Source organism: Labrus mixtus, chromosome 12, assembly GCF_963584025.1.
Source record: "Labrus mixtus chromosome 12, fLabMix1.1, whole genome shotgun sequence".
Classification (NCBI taxonomy): Eukaryota; Metazoa; Chordata; class Actinopteri; order Labriformes; family Labridae; genus Labrus; species Labrus mixtus.
Window position 1 is genome coordinate 1,029,025 of NC_083623.1, and position 20,083 is coordinate 1,049,107.

At 44.4% G+C, this 20,083-nt stretch overlaps 2 protein-coding genes across 3 annotated transcripts; one reads left to right on the forward strand and one right to left on the reverse strand.

The window, feature by feature from the left end:
* Positions 1–1,861: 1,861 nt before the first annotated feature.
* On the forward strand, positions 1,862–13,010 carry LOC132985432 (ankyrin repeat and SOCS box protein 2-like). 2 transcript variants are annotated; one of them, XM_061052801.1, is made up of 10 exons: positions 1,862–1,927; positions 2,128–2,466; positions 3,418–3,528; positions 3,905–4,074; positions 4,177–4,332; positions 6,954–7,199; positions 7,910–8,081; positions 10,936–11,518; positions 11,671–11,824; positions 11,996–13,010. In XM_061052801.1, the coding sequence occupies exons 2-10, from the start codon at positions 2,135–2,137 to the stop codon at positions 12,133–12,135; spliced, it is 2,064 nt and encodes a 687-aa protein (XP_060908784.1). In that variant the 5' UTR covers positions 1,862–1,927; positions 2,128–2,134; the 3' UTR covers positions 12,136–13,010. The 2 variants fall into 2 exon arrangements, with proteins under 2 accessions (XP_060908784.1, XP_060908782.1); XM_061052799.1 differs by lacking the exon at positions 1,862–1,927 and having other exon boundaries at positions 1,964–2,466.
* A 4,965-nt stretch (positions 13,011–17,975) lies between these two features.
* On the reverse strand, positions 17,976–19,979 carry si:dkey-85n7.8 (COX8 domain-containing protein). Its single transcript, XM_061052891.1, has 2 exons — positions 19,502–19,979; positions 17,976–18,195 (listed from the first exon to the last, which is right to left on the reverse strand). Exons 1-2 carry the CDS (start codon positions 19,628–19,630, stop codon positions 18,046–18,048), a joined length of 279 nt encoding a protein of 92 aa, XP_060908874.1. The 5' UTR covers positions 19,631–19,979; the 3' UTR covers positions 17,976–18,045.
* Between the last annotated feature and the right edge of the window lie 104 nt (positions 19,980–20,083).

A 20,083-nucleotide genomic window follows, 5' to 3' on the forward strand; every position in this document is an offset into this window, starting at 1 on the left:
TGTCAGCTATTTTAGGAGATTTATACCATCAGGGCTATCAGTGTCGAGATTCAGGGATTTGAGTGAAGCTTCTCTGACCTACTGACCTTTACACTCTTCACTTTTCCAGCTCAACAGCCAAACGAGGACGAGCCAGCAGGTTCAAATAAAGTTTAGAGTTCAGAGTGATGTGTCGCCTAGAATAGAATTTGAAGTGTGTTTCTTCAATTAGGCCAAGTTGTTGAGGATTAAATATTTACAGTGAGCCACCAAAGAAGGACAGACGCCACCCAAACTGGAGGGGGGGGGGGGGGGGGGGGGGGAGGGGGGCGTCCATCTGACATCCTTAAATCTACATTCCAAACACGGTCCTGGTGTTATAATAATATCAAACATTTCAGTGGAACATGTTTGAATATGTTGTTTTGACACACAGCTAAACTAAGCTGGACAGTTATCCAGAGCAGGCTAGCTCTGATGACTAGGTTACCATGGTTACTGAGCCAAGACGTACTGTACATAAGCCATGGTGATAGAAACGAGTTCTCCCATTAAAGTCTTAATCTGTGATTTTTCACACTTAAATATATAAATCAAGTATATCCTCTGAAAATAACTCTGTGAGTCATGACTGTCTACAATGGGTGTAACACCCAAGTCCCACTGTCTGTGATGTTTTCAGAGTTTTCAGAGTCCTATCTTCACTTTGTTTACATCGCCAGGACGGCCGGCTGACTCCTCCCCTCGCGTATAAAAGTTGTTTAATTGAGGGACTAGAGAAAAGAAGAATAACATACTGTACTCACTGCTTAACTGTGTTTCTAGATCACGCTCATTTCAGGTAAATTTACATGCAGTGTGAAGATACGAGCATAATAAAGATCGCTAGCATTAGCATGCTAACACAACAATGCAGCGAGAGTTGTTTTGGTCAAACTGGCATTTAAAGGGTTAAATTCCTAAAAATGATTGAATGTTTGGTAGTTTTGAGCAGGGCTGCAGTTGTTTAAGAGATTTATGCAGAAAAAAGTAGAACAAAATATAAATCTGTTCTATTTTTATAGCAGTTTTTTGTAAGTGGACATTTTTGTCCTTAGTGATTTAAGAGGGTTGTAAATTAAACTGATGCGTTAGGGTTAATATGTTTGGTGTTTACATGGCTCTTTTTAATGGCTCTGTGAAGCACTTTGAAATGTTTTGTGTGTGATCGGTGCGCTATGAATAAACTCGCTTTGCACAGGAACAGAATGCTTAAGTCCTGGACTACATCCCAAACCTCAGGAACCGAACCAGGGCATGTTTGGAGACCGAATCCCACTGACCTCGAAACAAAATGGACCTGGTCTGAGACCATAAACTCAGTGACCTGCAAACTTCCATGTAAGCCGTCGCTCCCAGTCTGTTGTCTCTGCGGTCCTCAGATTCCTGTAATACCTTCATGAAGCAGCTGAAAATGTTTTTGTTCAGACGAGCATTCTGTTAACTTGTTTGTGTCTCTGCACCACATTGTCTCACTTGTCTTATATATTTTGCTTTAATTTCTCTGCGACCTTTAAGCTTTATGCATCACTGTACTCACTTGATTTATGTCATGCCTTAGCTTTTTATTTTTATCTGCCATTTGATTTAGTTTCATTGTGTACTTGTTTGATTGTAAAGCACTTTGTGATGTGTGCTAAACGTACATATAGACCTGGTCTGGGACTAAACCCCACACAGCAGGGTTAGGGTAGAGGTGATAGAGGTTCCACTTAATTTATCAAAGTGTTAAAGTTTCAGATAGTCCAGTCTGTAACTTTAGATTGGGTCAACACGATTAACTGCAGCTCTTAAAATAACCTTTAAGTAACCCCCCCCCTCCCCTCCTGGTCACACACAGAGTCATGTGCAGACCCCCATAACAGACACAGACACAAACAGGATTAACTAAGAAGAACTGTGAACAGAGGTGAGTGATACTTTGACTTTTAGAAACGCTCAGAGGACAAATTAAAGAAACTTTGATTCTTCTCTCCTCGTCTCGGTCTCCGCTCTAACATCCAGACTCAGAGAGCGGGAAAGTTTCTGCCTCCGTCTCACTCAGGCTCAGTTTGTCGGGGCCGCTCTCTTGTTTCCTGTTAATAACCTTGTTATGATCTGACCTCACAGCTACGTCATGGCGGCGGCGGCCGGTGTCTCCCGCTCTGCATCAAGAGGTCGGTCCTTTGAGGATTATTCTATCTACGGTACTCTGAGTGACGACGAGCTGCTGCAGCTCGCCATCGAGCGCAGCCTGACCGACCTCAACGACGCCACCACAACCAACGATGCCAACGACGCCACCAAGACCGCCCCCGTCCTCGCCGCCAGTCCTCCTCGCCCACCTGACGCCGCAAACGCCAACGCAAACGCCAACAATCCACACCAATGCCCCCACAATCCACCCCCAACTGTGGCCCCGGTTCACTACAGCTCGCCATACCCCCCGAGTGAATTACCTCCTGATCTGTACGTACAGTTTTACAAATAAACTACAAATAAACTACTAATGTTTGAAACTGCTATTAATATTATGATGTGCTCTGATTGGCTGCTGCATAACTATCTGTGATCTGATTGGTTGCTGCATAACTATCTGTGCTCTGATTGGCTGCTTCATAACTATCTGTGCTCTGATTGGCTGCTTCATAACTATCTGTGCTCTAATTGGCTGCTTCATAACTATCTGTGCTCTGATTGGCTGCTGCATAACTATCTGTGCTCTAATTGGCTGCTTCATAACTATCTGTGCTCTGATTGGCTGCTGCATAACTATCTGTGCTCTGATTGGCTGCTTCATAACTATCTGTGCTCTGATTGGCTGCTGCATAACTATCTGTGCTCTGATTGGCTGCTGCATAACTATCTGTGCTCTGATTGACTGCTTCGTAACTATCTGTGCTCTGATTGGCTGCTGCATAACTATCTGTGCTCTAATTGGCTGCTTCATAACTATCTGTGCTCTGATTGGCTGCTGCATAACTATCTGTGCTCTGATTGACTGCTTCGTAACTATCTGTGCTCTGATTGGCTGCTGCGTAACTATCTGTGCTCTGATTGGCTGCTGCGTAACTATCCGTGCTCTGATTGGCTGCTGCGTAACTATCTGTGCTCTGATTGGCTACTGCATCACTATCCGTGCTCTGATTGGCTACTGCGTAACTATCTGTGCTCTGATTGGCTACTGTTGCACTCTGATTGGCTGCTGCCAATCAGTACTGCATTGTGTTCTGATTGGCCTCTGTGCCACTCTTTGTTCTCTGATTGGCTGTTGTGTATTCTCTGTGCTCTGATTGAGTGAGGCATAATTTTTATCTGCTCTGATTTGTTTATTTTTCTACTCTGTGCTCTCTGATTGGCTGACTCTGTGCACACTCTCTCTGACCTCTGATTGGCTGCTGTCTCCTTGTTGTGGAGCAGGAAGACGTTCAAAGGGTCCGTCAGTCACTTCATCACGGGTACAGGAAAGAGGATGGTGGCGTATCGCAGTCATGAAGGCTCTCTGGTCCACATCTGTCCAGAACCTGATGAGTAAGTAAACTTCACCTGTATCATCTGTATCACCTGTATCACCTGTATCATCTGTATCACCTGTATCACCTGTATCAGCTGTATCACCTGTATCACCTGTATCATCTGTATCACCTGTATCACCTGTATCAGCTGTATCACCTGTATCATCTGTATCAGCTGTATCACCTGTATCACCTGTATCACCTGTATCATCTGTATCATCTGTATCACCTGTATCACCTGTATCACCTGTATCAGCTGTATCACCTGTATCAGCTGTATCAGCTGTATCACCTGTATCAGCTGTATCAGCTGTTTCCTCTGACACAGTTGAAGCAGATTACAGAGAGGATAAAAAGGGACACAAAGCGGCTGATGGGTAATTTCCCTGCAGGGAGGAGGAGCCTCTGTTTGAAGCCATTCGTGTTGGTGACGCAAAAAAAGTGAGAGAGTTGGCGACGCAATCAGAAACAAACCTGATGCTGCCGAGTAAACCTGGCTGGCTCGCCATTCACCAGGCTGCCTGGTACGGCCAGGAGACCTGTCTGAAAGTGCTGCTGTCAGGTACACACACACACACACACACACACACACACACAAATACAAACACACACACACATCACTACAGAGTCCAGAGACCTCCTCCTCCTCCGTCTGTGTTTTCAGCTCAGCCCGGGATGATCAACAAGAGAACCGAGAGCGGGGAGACAGCGCTGCTGGTCGCCGTCAGCAAAGGTCGACTGAACTGTGTTAACATGCTGTTGGAATACGGAGCAGATGTTGACATTGCTAACCACGAACCAGAGACCCCCCTCTACAAAGGTAAGACTGAGCCAGAGACCCCCCTCTACAAAGGTAAGACTGAGCCAGAGACCCCCCTCTACAAAGGTAAGACTGAACCAGAGACCCCCCTCTACAAAGGTAAGACTGAACCAGAGACCCCCCTCTACAAAGGTAAGACTGAGCTAGAGACCCCCCTCTACAAAGGTAAGACTGAGCCAGAGACCCCCCTCTACAAAGGTAAGACTGAACCAGAGACCCCCCTCTACAAAGGTAAGACTGAGCCAGAGACCCCCCTCTACAAAGGTAAGACTGAACCAGAGACCCCCCTCTACAAAGGTAAGACTGAGCCAGAGACCCCCCTCTACAAAGGTAAGACTGAGCCAGAGACCCCCCTCTACAAAGGTAAGACTGAGCCAGAGACCCCCCTCTACAAAGGTAAGACTGAACCAGTGACTTAGTGACTCGTTCGACTCGTGTCAGTGACTCGTGTGACTGACTCGTGTCAGTGACTCGTTTGACTCATGTCAGTGACTCGTGTCAGTGACTCGTTTGACTCGTGTCAGTGACTCGTGTCAGTGACTCGTTTGACTTGTGTGAGTGACTCGTGTCAGTGACTCTTGTCAGTGACTCGTGTCAGTGACTCGTTTGACTTGTGTGAGTGACTCGTGTCAGTGACTCTTGTCAGTGACTCGTGTCAGTGACTCGTGTGATTCGTGTTACTCATTTGACTCATGTCAATGACTCGTGTGACTCGTTTGACTTGTGTCAGTGACTCGTTTGACTCGTGTCAGTGACTCGTGTGACTCGTGTGACTCATGTCAGTGACTCGTTTGACTCATGTCAGTGACTCGTGTGACTCGTTTGACTCGTGTCAGTGACTCGTTTGACTCGTGTCAGTGACTCGTGCGACTCGTGTGACTCGTTTGACTCGTTTGACTCGTATCAGTGACTCGTTTGACTCGTGTCAGTGACTCGTGTCAGTGACTCGTGTCAGTGACTCGTTTGACTCGTGTCAGTGACTCGTGCCAGTGACTCGTGTCAGTGACTCGTTTGACTCGTGTAACTTGTGTCACATGACTCGTGTGACTCGTGTTACTCGTTTGACTCATGTCAGTGACTCGTGTGACTCGTGTGACTCGTTTGACTCGTTTGACTTGTGTGACTCGTTTGACTCGTGTCAGTGACTTGTTTGACTCATGTCAGTGACTCTGTGACTCGTGTGACTCGTGTGACACGTGTTACTCGTTTGACTCATGTCAGTGACTCGTGTAACTCGTGTGACTCGTTTGACTCATGTCAGTGACTCGTGTGACTCATTTGACTCGTGTCAGTGACTCGTTTGACTTGTGTCAGCGACTCGTTTGACTCGTGTCAGTGACTCGTTTGACTCGTGTCAGTGACTCGTGCCAGTGACTCGTGTCAGTGACTCGTTTGACTCGTGTAACTTGTGTCAGTGACTCGTTTGACTCGTGTCAGTGACTCGTTTGACTCGTGTCAGTGACTCGTGTCACATGACTCGTGTGACTCGTGTTACTCGTTTGACTCATGTCAGTGACTCGTGTGACTCGTGTGACTCGTTTGACTCGTTTGACTCGTGTGACTCGTTTGACTCGTGTCAGTGACTCTTGTCAGTGACTCGTGTCAGTGACTCGTTTGACTTGTGTGAGTGACTCGTGTCAGTGACTCTTGTCAGTGACTCATGTCAGTGACTTGTATCAGTCACTCGTGTGACACATGTCAGTGACTCGTGTGACTCGTGTTACTCATTTGACTCATGTCAATGACTCGTGTGACTCATTTGACTCGTGTCAGTGACTCGTTTGACTCGTGTCAGTGACTCGTGTGACTCGTGTGACACGTGTCAGTGACTCGTGTGACTCATTTGACTCATGTCAGTGACTCGTTTGACTCATGTCAGTGACTCGTGTGACTCGTTTGACTAGTGTCAGTGACTCGTTTGACTTGTGTCATTGACTCGTTTGACTCGTGTCAGTGACTCGTGCGACTCGTGTGACTCGTTTGACTCGTGTGACTCGTTTGACTCGTTTGACTCGTGTCAGTGACTCGTTTGACTCATGTCAGTGACTCGTGTCAGTGACTCGTGTCAGTGACTCGTTTGACTCGTGTCAGTGACTCGTGCCAGTGACTCGTGCTACTCGTTTGACTCATGTCAGTGACTCGTGTGACTCGTGTGACTCGTTTGACTCGTGTGACTCGTTTGACTCATGTCAGTGACTCGTGTAACTCGTGTGACTCTTTTGACTCATGTCAGTGACTCGTGTGACTCATTTGACTCGTGTCAGTGACTCGTGTGACTCGTGTGACTCATGTCAGTGACTCGTGTGACTCGTGTGACTCGTGTCAGTGACTCGTTTGACTCGTGTCAGTGACTCGTTTGACTTGTGTCAGTGACTCGTGTCAGTGACTCGTGTCAGTGACTCGTGTCAGTGACTCGTTTGACTTGTATCAGTGACTCGTTTGACTCATGTCAGTGACTCGTGTGACTCATGTCAGTGACTCGTGTCAGTGACTCATTTGACTCATGTCAGTGACTCGTGTGACTCGTGTCAGTGACTCGTGTGACTCAAAAGACTCGTGTGACTCGTGTGACTGCTGCTCGTGACTGTTGTTAACTGAACCCTGCTTGTCGTCTCCTGCAGCTTGTGAGCGGAGCAGCGCTGCTGTAGTTGCAGCATTGTTAAACCACGGTGCAGCAGTAAACACTCGCTGTATCCTGGGCTGGACGGCGCTGCAGGAGGCCGTGTGTCGGAACAACCTGGAGATCTGTGACATGTTAATGAAGGCCGGCGCCAAACACAACGTGAAAAACACGTACGGCATCTCACCGCTATTCACCGCCGCTCAGAGCGGGCAGCTCGCCGCACTGCGCTTCCTCCTCAAACACGGTATGTCATTTTTACTCAGCTATGGTTCTGCACAAAATACCTTGTTACTGAGAAGCAATGATTCAAATCAAGTCCTTTTACTCAATTTCTTTACCATTTTAACACTGTTAAAAACAGGAGTAAGAAGTCCTTTTCTATCACAAAAAAGCCGAAACATGCCTCTGAACGTCTTTTAAACAAGATTCCACCTCTCTCTTCATGTTTTCCTTTGACTCTACTTGCATTACTACTAAATTCTTCTCTGATCTACCTGGGTCTGTTGCTGCTAGCTAGATAAAGTTAGCAGTGCTGTAGAGACAATGGACAGTGATTCCATGAAAACCAAAACTGGTTCAGTCAACTTCAGATTGTGTTTCAGCAATCCATGAACATCCACGCAGCACCGCTCCTGGAAATTGCACCAACTTGATTTTTGACTCAGAGTCAACGAGCAGAGGTAGCCAACTTACAGTAGGACCCAGTGAAGAATGATTTTAGATAAAGATATAATCTAGATACAGTTAGATGTTGATCAGTGAAGGAGGTTGGATCAGATGGACTCCAGTGTCTGTGTGTAAAAAAGCAACATGAACAACTGTATGACATAAAGCAACCCCACTTACAAACCAGCCAATGAGAGTTATCCATCAGTACAGGCTCTGATTTAAGGATTTGCTCCACCTCCACCTTCACTCTGTCTCTGACCCCTGACCCTCCCTGTCTCCCTACAGGTGCAGATATTAACAGTCAGGCTCCTGATGGAGCCACTGCGCTGTATGAAGCTGCTAAAAACGGACATGAGAAAGTAGTGGAGCTCCTCGTTTCTCAGAAAGCTGACGCCAACAAACCTGGAAAGACGGGATTATTACCTATACACATAGCCGCCCAGATAGGAAGTGTAAAGTAGGCACTGACTTTATCTTCCTTTTTAAATAACATTAGAAAACTTGCAGAAGGTGTTTGTGGTCCCACCCAACGAGAGCCACAGAAACAGACTCAGTTCATCAGAATTTGCAGACATATAGAGCTGGGTATCATCTGCATATTGGTGGATATCAGTCCTGTGCTAACATATGGTCACTAGCTCTAGTGTTACAGTTAAGACACAGTGAAAACAGGCTTGTGTTTCTAAAAAATGTTTGTAGTCCATTAGCCAGTTTTCTGCTACTTTTTTACATGTAGTTTATAACTTCTTTTCTGAGAAACAGGTCACAAGTTGTCAAAATTGATCGTGCAACATCCCAACTTTTAGTCTGTGATATAGGTGTTCCACAAGGCAGCATTCTTGGACCCTTATTTTTTCTTTTATACATTAATGATCTTCCTCAAGTGTGCAAATATTCAAAATGCTTACTGTATGTTGATGATACTATGATTTTTCTCTCTGACTCAAATCCTAATTTAAGTCAGAGAGTGAGTAAAAACTCTTCTTTTATACATACATCAAAATTTGTAATGACATTCCCCATGACATTAGAACTTTACCATCTACCTCATATTTCAAAAATACATACAAACGACACCTTCTCCACACTTACACCTGCACTCATTAATTTTTCAAGTATTGTTTGCAGTATCTGTACTGTTTGTTTCTATTTGTCTGTATCTGCCTAGCCCAGGCATGGGCAAACTACGGCCCGCGAGCCATATAATCTGGCCCGTTGGGCTTTTTGGGCTTTTTAATCCGGCCCGCCGAACTTGTCCAAATTATATTATTATTAAATTAAATTTTATTATAATTAAACCTCGTTCGTTTTCCCCTGTAATGCCCGCGTTTCCCCAATAGATGGCGCACTTCAGAGTGTGGTGTATTATTCCCTTTGCCCTATGAACCCGTATGAGCCCTTCTGTAAAAATGAGCGGATCAAAGAAGAGAAAAGTGGACAGTGTATGCCTGATATGCCAAGAAACTGTTGCAGTTTTCAAAGAGTACAGTATCAGCCGTCACTTTGCAACGAAGCATGCTAACTACGCTAGCAAGCAGTCCACGCAAGAACGGGTGGCTGCGGCTCAGAGGTTGAAGGATAATTTACAGACTCAGCAACATTTTTTTCACCAACAAACTGCGATTCAAGGGTCAACTACCAAGGCAAGTTTTTTGCTGGCATTCAAATTAGCAAAGGCTAGCAAGCCTTTCTCCGAAGGCGAGTTTTTAAAAGAATGCATGGTAGAGACAGCAGGTCTCTTGTGTCCGGAGAGCCAAGGCCAGTTTGAAAAAATCAGTTTATCACGCAGGACTGTGACTCGCCGTGTGGAACTGATTGACGAAGATATAGCCAGCGAATTAAACATCCTTTAAGTTATATTCACTAGCGCTGGATGAAAGTAATGACGTGAAAGACACTGCTCAGCTCCTCATTTTTATCCGAGGGATTAATGACAGTTTTGAGATGACGGAGGAGTTTTTGACCATGGAGTCCCTGAAAGGAAAAACGCGAGGAGAGGACTTGTATAACCAGGTGTCTGCTGTCATCGAGAGAATGAAGCTACCTTGGAGTAAACTTGCCAATGTCACAACGGATGGATCGCCAAATTTAACTGGAAAACATGTTGGGCTGCTGAAAAGAATCCAGGATAAAATGAAAGAGGAAAACCCTGACCAGGATGTTATTTTCCTTCACTGCATCATCCATCAGGAATCTCTGTGTAAGTCTGTATTGCAGCTTAATCATGTCGTGAATCCAGTTGTAAAACTTGTTAACTTTATACGAGCAAGGGGACTTCAGCATCGTCAGTTTATTATGTTCCTGGAGGAAACTGAGGCGGATCATCAGGACTTACTGTACCACTCTCGTGTCCGCTGGTTAAGTTTGGGCAAAGTGTTTCAGCGAGTGTGGGAGCTGAAAGAGGAGATCAGCGCATTTTTGGAGTTAATGGGGAAATCAGACAAATTTCCTGAGCTAAGCGATATACCTACGTATGTGAGCAGACATTCAGCGTCATGAACATCAACAAAGCCCCTCACAGATCCAAGTTAACTGACCAACACCTCGGATCTATCCTGAGAATTACCACTACAAAACTAACTCCAGACTTTAATGCACTGGCAAAAAAGGGAGATCAACAACACTGTTCCCACTGAAACTGAACGTGAGTTTCTCTACTGTGTTTATTAAAATTTCAATTAATCAAATGAATGCATTTGGAAATCAATTTGTACAATGAGCCTTGCATATTCATGCTTTGCTACCTGTTAAAGGCCAAATCCTTTCATGTAATGGCTTTTACATGTCATTTATATTAGTTCACACAAACACTCCATCCATCTGTTCCTGGCCCGGCCCCTCTGTCAAATTTTTGAACCCATTGTGGCCCGCGAGTCAAAAAGTTTGCCCACCCCTGATCTAGCTCATGCTAATGTCCTGTAAATGTGTTTGTCTTGATGTGTGATGACAGTGGTTTATGTTACATGTTCTGCAGAACAGGAACCTGCTGGAAACCAGTTTTTTAAACTGAGTCAGGCCCGTTAAACTGTAACTTAATGTTACTTTTAAACTTTCCTGTATAATAAATGAAATGAAATGAACTTATTACAATTGCTGAAATCCCGTCTGGTGGCAACGAATCCAAAGCACATCTACAAACATCAGGAAAGCATGAGATACTAACCAACATAGTCTAACATGTCTGTGTTCAATAAATGGTGTGAGTTAACTGCACACAGAGTTCACCGAAGTTACCGATCAGTCCAACCCATCCTACCGTAGATCAGCTTCTGGGGGTGTGGTTTGATTCCTGTGATGTTTCCTGTTCCCAGCATCGTCCGCATGTTGATGGGGGCCACAAGTAAGGCAAGAGTCTGGCGAACTGGCATCAGCCCGCTCCACCTCGCCGCTGAGCGAAACCGCGATGACGTCCTGGAGGCTCTGATCGAGGCGGGCTACGACGTAAACGCGACGCTGTCTGAAGAGCGGTCGAGGCTGTACGAGGACCGCCGCAGCACGGCGCTCTACTTCTCCGTCATCAACAACAACATCGACGCCGTGCGCATGCTGCTCGCGGCCGGCGCGAACCCAAACCTGGACGTGTTCAGGACCCTGATGGTGGCGGCGAGGATGGGCTGTATCGAAACCCTCACCCTGCTGGTGGAGCATGGCGCCGACATCAACGCCTCCATCCCGACGCACCCCACCACCTTCCCTGCCGTCTACATGTTCTCTATGAAGTACCTGAGCCTGTTCAAGTACCTGCTGGACAACGGAGGCCACGCCCTCCCCTGCTTTGACTGTTTCTATGGCAACAAACCTCATCCGCCAATCAGAACCACCCGATCACAGACACAAGAGATGATCTACAGTGACAGAGGTCTGCCACAGCCACAGGGGACGAGAGGCGTTCAGGTGAGCAAGATTTAAAACAAAAACATCTGAAACCTTTCTGATCATCAATTCTGGACTTCATTAAGTCCAACAATAACACTTGTTATGAGTTGACGCTATACAAATAAAAGTTGATTGATTGATTGATTGATTAAAAGTTCTGTGATTGACAGTTTTGCGAGATGATCTCAGCCCCCAATATCTCCCGGTGGGCGGGGCCAATCATTGACATCCTGTTGGACTACGTTGGTAATGTGACCCTCTGCTCCAAACTGATGGAACATCTGGACAGTTACCCTGACTGGAGTGGCATCAAGGAAAAAGCAGGTAAATCAACAAGTGATCAGCTGGTATTTCCCGGTAAACATTCCTGTATACAAGTCTTAATAAACCAGTTTGTCCTGTATTTTACAGCAATGTTGCTGATTTATTATTGTTTACAGCGGTGTTGTCGATGTCTTACAGTAGTCTTTCTGTTTTTTCTCGTTTGTCCTGCAGCACCTCCGCGGCCGTTAATCCAGCTCTGTCGGCTTGAGATTCATCAGTTGGTCGGGCGTCGTAGGCTGAAGAGGTTGCCGTTGCCAGGAGGTCTGATCCGCTTTCTGTCACACGACTATGGAACTGTGGACGAGCCGTGAACAACATGAGACTTTAAAGCAGTTTGTTACGTCAACTCAAGAGAAAGAAGAATTAGTTTTTTATCACTTCTGATTGCTCTCAGCTGCTTTCTGTTAGATATCAAGCGCTAAGAGCAATGAACAATCTGTTAGTTATTGAAGGCTGGGCTGGAAGTTTTTATAAAGAGAGAACAATATTTGGACTGTTTTCATGAAATTCCTTGTGTATCGATTATTTTTTCTTATTTTTACGCTGTTTTCATAGATAGTGTGTGCATTTTTCTGAGTTTCTAATGTGTTCATGTCAAACTGTTTTTTAGACTTAAGAAACATTTGACAACTTTTCAATTCTCAGAGAAGAAAACACTCAGAAGAAGAATCAATAAAATGCAGAGAATAAATGATTGTCTGCGCATGTGAGGGTTTTCTGATTAACTATCATAATGGCAACTTTGTTAGAAACTTCAAACATTCGGCCGAGAAGCTGATCTAAATTACTTTCAATAGTGAGAAGCTGAATCAGTATATACAGTATAGACAGATTTCACTGTGCAGTGAAAAGCTTTCTGGCAGGTGAACAGACAAAAACATTTGAACAGGTAAACAGAGATGTGATGAAAGGCAAGCAGGTGAGCAGGTTATAAATAGTAATGGGGGTCGGGGATTTGTTGACACACTCTACGATATTGTTCTGACCAGCATATCTTCCAGATATCACTGGACTGAAACTTCATTCCTGCTATCCACAAATCTTCCACAGGGGAACCAGTCCCAAAGATCACTAATCCTAAGAAACTGAATAACTTTAGACCGGTTGCACTAACATCAGTCGTTATGAAAACCTTAGAAAAGGGCAGGACACTGAACCCCAAACTGCTCCTGCTGAGAGAGGGTCCTTGTTGCATCAGTGCATGGATGATAACTGTTCTTATTAGATTGCCCGACATAACCTGTTCTGAGCCAAAACGCCTCAGCAGAAGTTTTAATACAAATGGCGGGTCGCTGGTCCACGCTAAAGGGTTGACGTTAAGGCGCAACTAACAAAATATATTTTGTTTCCCCCTTGTTACCAATGCCCATTCTGTGAATACATGAAATTATGAACCAAATGACGGCATAATAAAGATCAATAAAGAGCTGTGAAAATCATTGAATCATTTTTTCATGAAAATAATTATGTCCTGCAAACAGAAACTTAGTATCCAGTAAGGACGCCATATTTGTAGTCTCGGTTCAATACTGATGGAGCCTCTACAATCAGTGTGTGAATGTGTATGAATGGATGAGTTAATACTGATGGACTCTTTACACAGCAGCCTCTACCATCAGTGTGTGAATGTGTATGAATGGATGAGTTAATACTGATGGACTCTTTACTCAGCAGCCTCTACCATCAGGGTGTGAATGGATGAGTTAATACTGATGGACTCTTTACACAGCAGCCTCTACCATCAGGGTGTGAATGGATGAGTTAATACTGATGGACTCTTTACTCAGCAGCCTCTACCATCAGCGTGTGAATGTGTATGAATGGATGAGTTAATACTGATGGCCTCTTTCCTTAGTGGCCTCTACCATCAGCGTGTGAATGTGTATGAATGGATGAGTTAATACTGATGGACTCTTTACACAGCAGCCTCTACCATCAGCGTGTGAATGGATGAGTTAATACTGATGGACTCTTTACTCAGCGGCCTCTACCATCAGTGTGTGAATGGATGAGTTAATACTGATGGACTCTTTACTCAGCGGCCTCTACCATCAGTGTGTATGAATGTGTATGAATGGATGAGTTAATACTGATGGACTCTTTACTCAGCAGCCTCTACCATCAGGGTGTGAATGGATGAGTTAATACTGATGGACTCTTTACTCAGCAGCCTCTACCATCAGTGTGTGAATGGATGAGTTAATACTGATGGACTCTTTACACAGCAGCCTCTACCATCAGTGTGTGAATGTGTATGAATGGATGAGTTAATACTGATGGACTCTTTACACAGCAGCCTCTACCATCAGTGTGTGAATGGATGAGTTAATACTGATGGACTCTTTACACAGCAGCCTCTACCATCATTGTGTGAATGTGTATGAATGGATGAGTTAATACTGATGGACTCTTTACTCAGCAGCCTCTACCATCAGGGTGTGAATGGATGAGTTATACTGATGGACTCTTTACTCAGCAGCGTCTACCATCAGTGTGTGAATGGATGAGTTAATACTGATGGACTCTTTACACAGCGGCCTCTACCATCAGTGTGTGAATGTGTATGAATGGATGAGTTAATACTGATGGACTCTTTACACAGCAGCCTCTACCATCAGTGTGTGAATGGATGAGTTAATACTGATGGACTCTTTACTCAGCAGCCTCTATCATCAGTGTGTGAATGTGTATGAATGGATGAGTTAATACTGATGGTCTCTTTACTCAGCAGCCTCTACCATCAGTGTGTGAATGTGTATGAATGGATGAGTTAATACTGATGGACTCTTTACACAGCAGCCTCTACCATCATTGTGTGAATGTGTATGAATGGATGAGTTAATACTGATGGACTCTTTACTCAGCAGCCTCTACCATCAGGTTGTGAATGGATGAGTTATACTGATGGACTCTTTACTCAGCAGCCTCTACCATCAGTGTGTGAATGGATGAGTTAATACTGATGTACTCTTTACACAGCGGCCTCTACCATCAGTGTATGAATGCGTATGAATGGATGAGTTAATACTGATGGACTCTTTACACAGCAGCCTCTACCATCAGGGTGTGAATGGATGAGTTAATACTGATGGACTCTTTACTCAGCAGCCTCTACCATCAGTGTGTGAATGAGTATGAATGGATGAGTTAATACTGATGGACTCTTTACTCAGCAGCCTCTACCATCAGTGTGTGAATGAGTATGAATGGATGAGTTAATACTGATGGACTCTTTACACAGCAGCCTCTACCATCAGTGTGTGAATGGATGAGTTAATACTGATGGACTCTTTACACAGCAGCCTCTACCATCATTGTGTGAATGTGTATGAATGGATGAGTTAATACTGATGGACTCTTTACTCAGCAGCCTCTACCATCAGGGTGTGAATGGATGAGTTATACTGATGGACTCTTTACTCAGCAGCGTCTACCATCAGTGTGTGAATGGATGAGTTAATACTGATGGACTCTTTACACAGCGGCCTCTACCATCAGTGTGTGAATGTGTATGAATGGATGAGTTAATACTGATGGACTCTTTACACAGCAGCCTCTACCATCAGTGTGTGAATGGATGAGTTAATACTGATGGACTCTTTACTCAGCAGCCTCTATCATCAGTGTGTGAATGTGTATGAATGGATGAGTTAATACTGATGGTCTCTTTACTCAGCAGCCTCTACCATCAGTGTGTGAATGTGTATGAATGGATGAGTTAATACTGATGGACTCTTTACACAGCAGCCTCTACCATCATTGTGTGAATGTGTATGAATGGATGAGTTAATACTGATGGACTCTTTACTCAGCAGCCTCTACCATCAGGTTGTGAATGGATGAGTTATACTGATGGACTCTTTACTCAGCAGCCTCTACCATCAGTGTGTGAATGGATGAGTTAATACTGATGTACTCTTTACACAGCGGCCTCTACCATCAGTGTATGAATGCGTATGAATGGATGAGTTAATACTGATGGACTCTTTACACAGCAGCCTCTACCATCAGGGTGTGAATGGATGAGTTAATACTGATGGACTCTTTACTCAGCAGCCTCTACCATCAGTGTGTGAATGAGTATGAATGGATGAGTTAATACTGATGGACTCTTTACTCAGCAGTCTCTACCATCAGTGTGTGAATGTGTATGAATGGATGAGTTAATACTGATGGACTCTTTACACGGCAGCCTCTACCATCAGTGTGTGGATGGATGAGTTAAAACTGATGGACTCTTTACACAGCAGCCTCTACCATCAGTGTGTGAATATGGATGGATGAGTTAATACTGATGGACTCTTTACACAGCAGCCTCTACCATCATTGTGTGAATGTGTATGAATGGATGAGTTAATACTGATGGACTCTTTACTCAGCAGCCTCTACCATCAGGGTGTGAATGGATGAGTTATACTGATGGACTCTTTACTCAGCAGCCTCTACCATCAGTGTGTGAATGGATGAGTTAATACTGATGGACTCTTTACACAGCAGCCTCTACCATCAGGGTGTGAATGGATGAGTTAATACTGATGGACTCTTTACTCAGCAGCCTCTATCATCAGTGTGTGAATGTGTATGAATGGGTGAGTTAATACTGATGGACTCTTTACTCAGCAGCCTCTACCATCAGCGTGTGAATGTGTATGAATGGATGAGTTAATACTGATGGACTCTTTACTCAGCGGCCTCTACCATCAGTGTGTGAATGGATAAGTTAATACTGATGGACTCTTTACACAGCAGCCTCTACCATCAGGGTGTGAATGGATGAGTTAATACTGATGGACTCTTTACTCAGCAGCCTCTACCATCAGTGTGTGAATGTGTATGAATGGGTGAGTTAATACTGATGGACTCTTTACTCAGCAGCCTCTATCATCAGTGTGTGAATGTGTATGAATGGGTGAGTTAATACTGATGGACTCTTTACTCAGCAGCCTCTACCATCAGTGTGTGAATGTGTATGAATGGATGAGTTAATACTGATGGACTCTTTACTCAGCAGCCTCTACCATCAGCGTGTGAATGTGTATGAATGGATGAGTTAATACTGATGGACTCTACTCAGCGGCCTGTACCATCAGTGTGTGAATGGATGAGTTATACTGATCGACTCTTTACACAGCAGCCTCTACCATCAGGGTGTGAATGGATGAGTTAATACTGATGGACTCTTTACTCAGCAGCCTCTACCATCAGTGTGTGAATGTGTATGAAAGGATGAGTTAATACTGATGGACTCTTTACTCAGCAGCCTCTACCATCAGTTTGTGAATGTGTATGAATGGATGAGTTAATACTGATGGACTCTTTACTCAGCAGCCTCTACCATCAGTGTATGAATGTGTATGAATGGATGAGTTATACTGATGGACTCTTTACACAGCAGCCTTTACCATTAGTGTGTGAATGCGTATGAATGGATGAGTTAATACTGATGGACTCTTTACTCAGCAGCCTCTACCATCAGTGTATGAATGGATGAGTTATACTGATGGACTCTTTACACAGCAGCCTCTACCATCAGTGTGTGAATGTGTATGAATGGATGAGTTAATACTGATGGACTCTTTACTCAGCAGCCTCTACCATCAGTGTGTGAATGTGTATGAATGGATGAGTTAATACTGATGGACTCTTTACTCAGCAGCCTCTACCATCAGCATGTGAATGTGTATGAAAGGATGAGTTAATACTGATGGACTCTTTACACAGCAGCCTCTACCATCAGTGTGTGAATGTGTATGAAAGGATGAGTTAATACTGATGGACTCTTTACACAGCAGCCTCTACCATCAGTGACTTTATCTTTGACTAACTGTACTTTACTCGAGTAGACAGCAGGTAGAGCTGTTCAGCCAATCACAGAGCAGCTTTCTTTATTTTAACTTTACTGACATGACAACCAGAAGACTGTCCATGATGACGATGATAATGCTGCTCATCCTCTCACTCTCTCAGATTTCATCCTGCTGTCGCCGTGGGAACCGATGTTCTCAAAGAGGAAGTGATTAAGACGAGCACGCGAATAAACAAACATTTCCTGCTCAAACACAAATTGCAGCTTTATTTAAACACACAAACTCTTCCTGTTTGGACAGACTTAAACCAGAGAAGAAGAAGAAGAAGAGACTCGAGACTCGACTCAAACTTTAAATGTAATTTATTACTGATCAAAGATAAACGTATTAATGCTGGATCCCTCCTCCAGCTGTTTATACTGAGGGTGATGATGATGAGGATGAAGGCGTGGGGGGTTTTAGACGAAGGCGTGACTTCTTGCGGTACTCTGGCAGGTGATGAAGGATCCACGCAGCTGGAGTCAACATGGCCACCGCAAACACTGCCATGACGAAGAAACTTTGCTGTCCAACACAGAAAAAAACAAAAACAATCAGAGCTCTTTATAAATCACTTTCTGTCTAAAATCTGTCTTAAATCTTCAGGTGGAAAGAGATCCAGTAAGTTTTACTTTGATATCTTTAATTAATACACCTTTACCAAACGTGACCTAGGATGTGACTGCATGCTAACGTTAGCGGGTAGCTAACAGGTTATTACATCACTCATAATGTGGCCTGTTGTTTCAGTATCCACACAGGAAGCTACAAAATGAAAACATTTGCCCACCCTGAGCGTCTCATCATGACAACATGGCCGCAGTGGGAATACGGTCTATTGGAGCTTTAAATATAAAGATGGACTGAGAGTGTGAACCTTTGTGTGTGTGTGTAAACATCAGATCCTGATTTCAGAAACCAAGAGCTAAGACCTTATCCCGATTAGAGAAACCTTATTTTACTACCCGCAGAACTCTGATAGAAAAAACGATACCCGGCATGTAAACGCCTTGACTACCTGCGCAGGCGCGGCCTCAGCTTAGTGACGTATCAGTCAAACAAAAATGGCGGCAGCAACCAGAGTGTCTTATTCTGGAGCGATGAAGAAACTGAGTTTTGTCTTTTAGTGATGAAAGAATTAAATAATGAAATATTTTTGTAAGTTCAGATAAAAGAAAGCCTCGACATGCTGAATAATTTTTCTCAGATTTCTAAATCAACGTGTTTTGTATTGTAAAAGATAAACGTTACAGGCACCTGAACAAATAAAACGCAGTAATCCTAAAGCAGGATACGAGTATAAATATGCTCCAAACTCAAGTCCATTAAACGCTCTCACTGATTGATAGATTTTCTTGGTCAGTGGGTAAATGGTGGTGAGTCGGTTGGCTGTTTAGTTAGTTGGGTAGCTGGTCACTTATAGAGCTTTCACAACCTGCAGAAAACTCCTGAACCACTCCTGATATTTCCTCGCTGAGCGTCATGTGATCACACAAACATCTGAATGTTTCTCTCTTCACTCAGAGTTTCTCCTCCAGCCTCCTCGTGTTTATTCTGCAGAAAGTCAGAGTGATCTGATGTGAGAACACAGCAGGATATAATCAGGAGAATTCACCTGGAGCCAGTGGGAGGGGCCAGTGGGAGGGGGTGGTGACCTTTATTCCCTGTGATCGCTGCACGACCATAGACTGTCTGCACGCCACCTCTACCATCTCCGTGCTCTAATCAACCTGCTGCTGCATGTTTCCTTTATCTATTATCTAGATGTTTTCAGGAGTGAATATGTGTTGGATGTTAGTTGGATAGTTATTTGGTAGTATGTGGGACTCACCTTGGCTCCGATCCTGTTCTTGGGGGGTTTGCTGTAAATCGTGTTCTTCGTCTGTTTCAGGGTCAGTTTTGGACGAGTCAGAGTTGACACTGAAACACTTCCCATCATCCTCAGCACGGCGCTCACCATCGCCACAGCAACCAAGCCCCGTTAGACCGTGATCTGCTCCTGTTGTCTATAATACTGTTCTCTGTTGAAGATGTGTTCCCTTTGAGCTCCTCAGTGAGACTGTCTGGAGGTCCAGAGGAGAGGGGCAAGAGGGGGACGAGGGGCAAGAGGGGGGGGGGGGGGGGGATTAGGGAAGGAAGTGGAGGAAAAGGGGAGGGGGGAGGAGAGAGTCAACAATCAGCTGATCAGATTTCCTCCGCAGAACAAACAGTACTGATGAGGGATAAAAGAGTTTGAATGTTTGATGTTTAGAAACAGAAACGCAGGTGGACGTCTGTTCTATGTCGAACTAAGGTACACACACACACACACACACCACACACACACACACACACACACCACACACACAGACACACCACACACACACACCACACACACAGACACACACACACACACCACACACACAGACACACA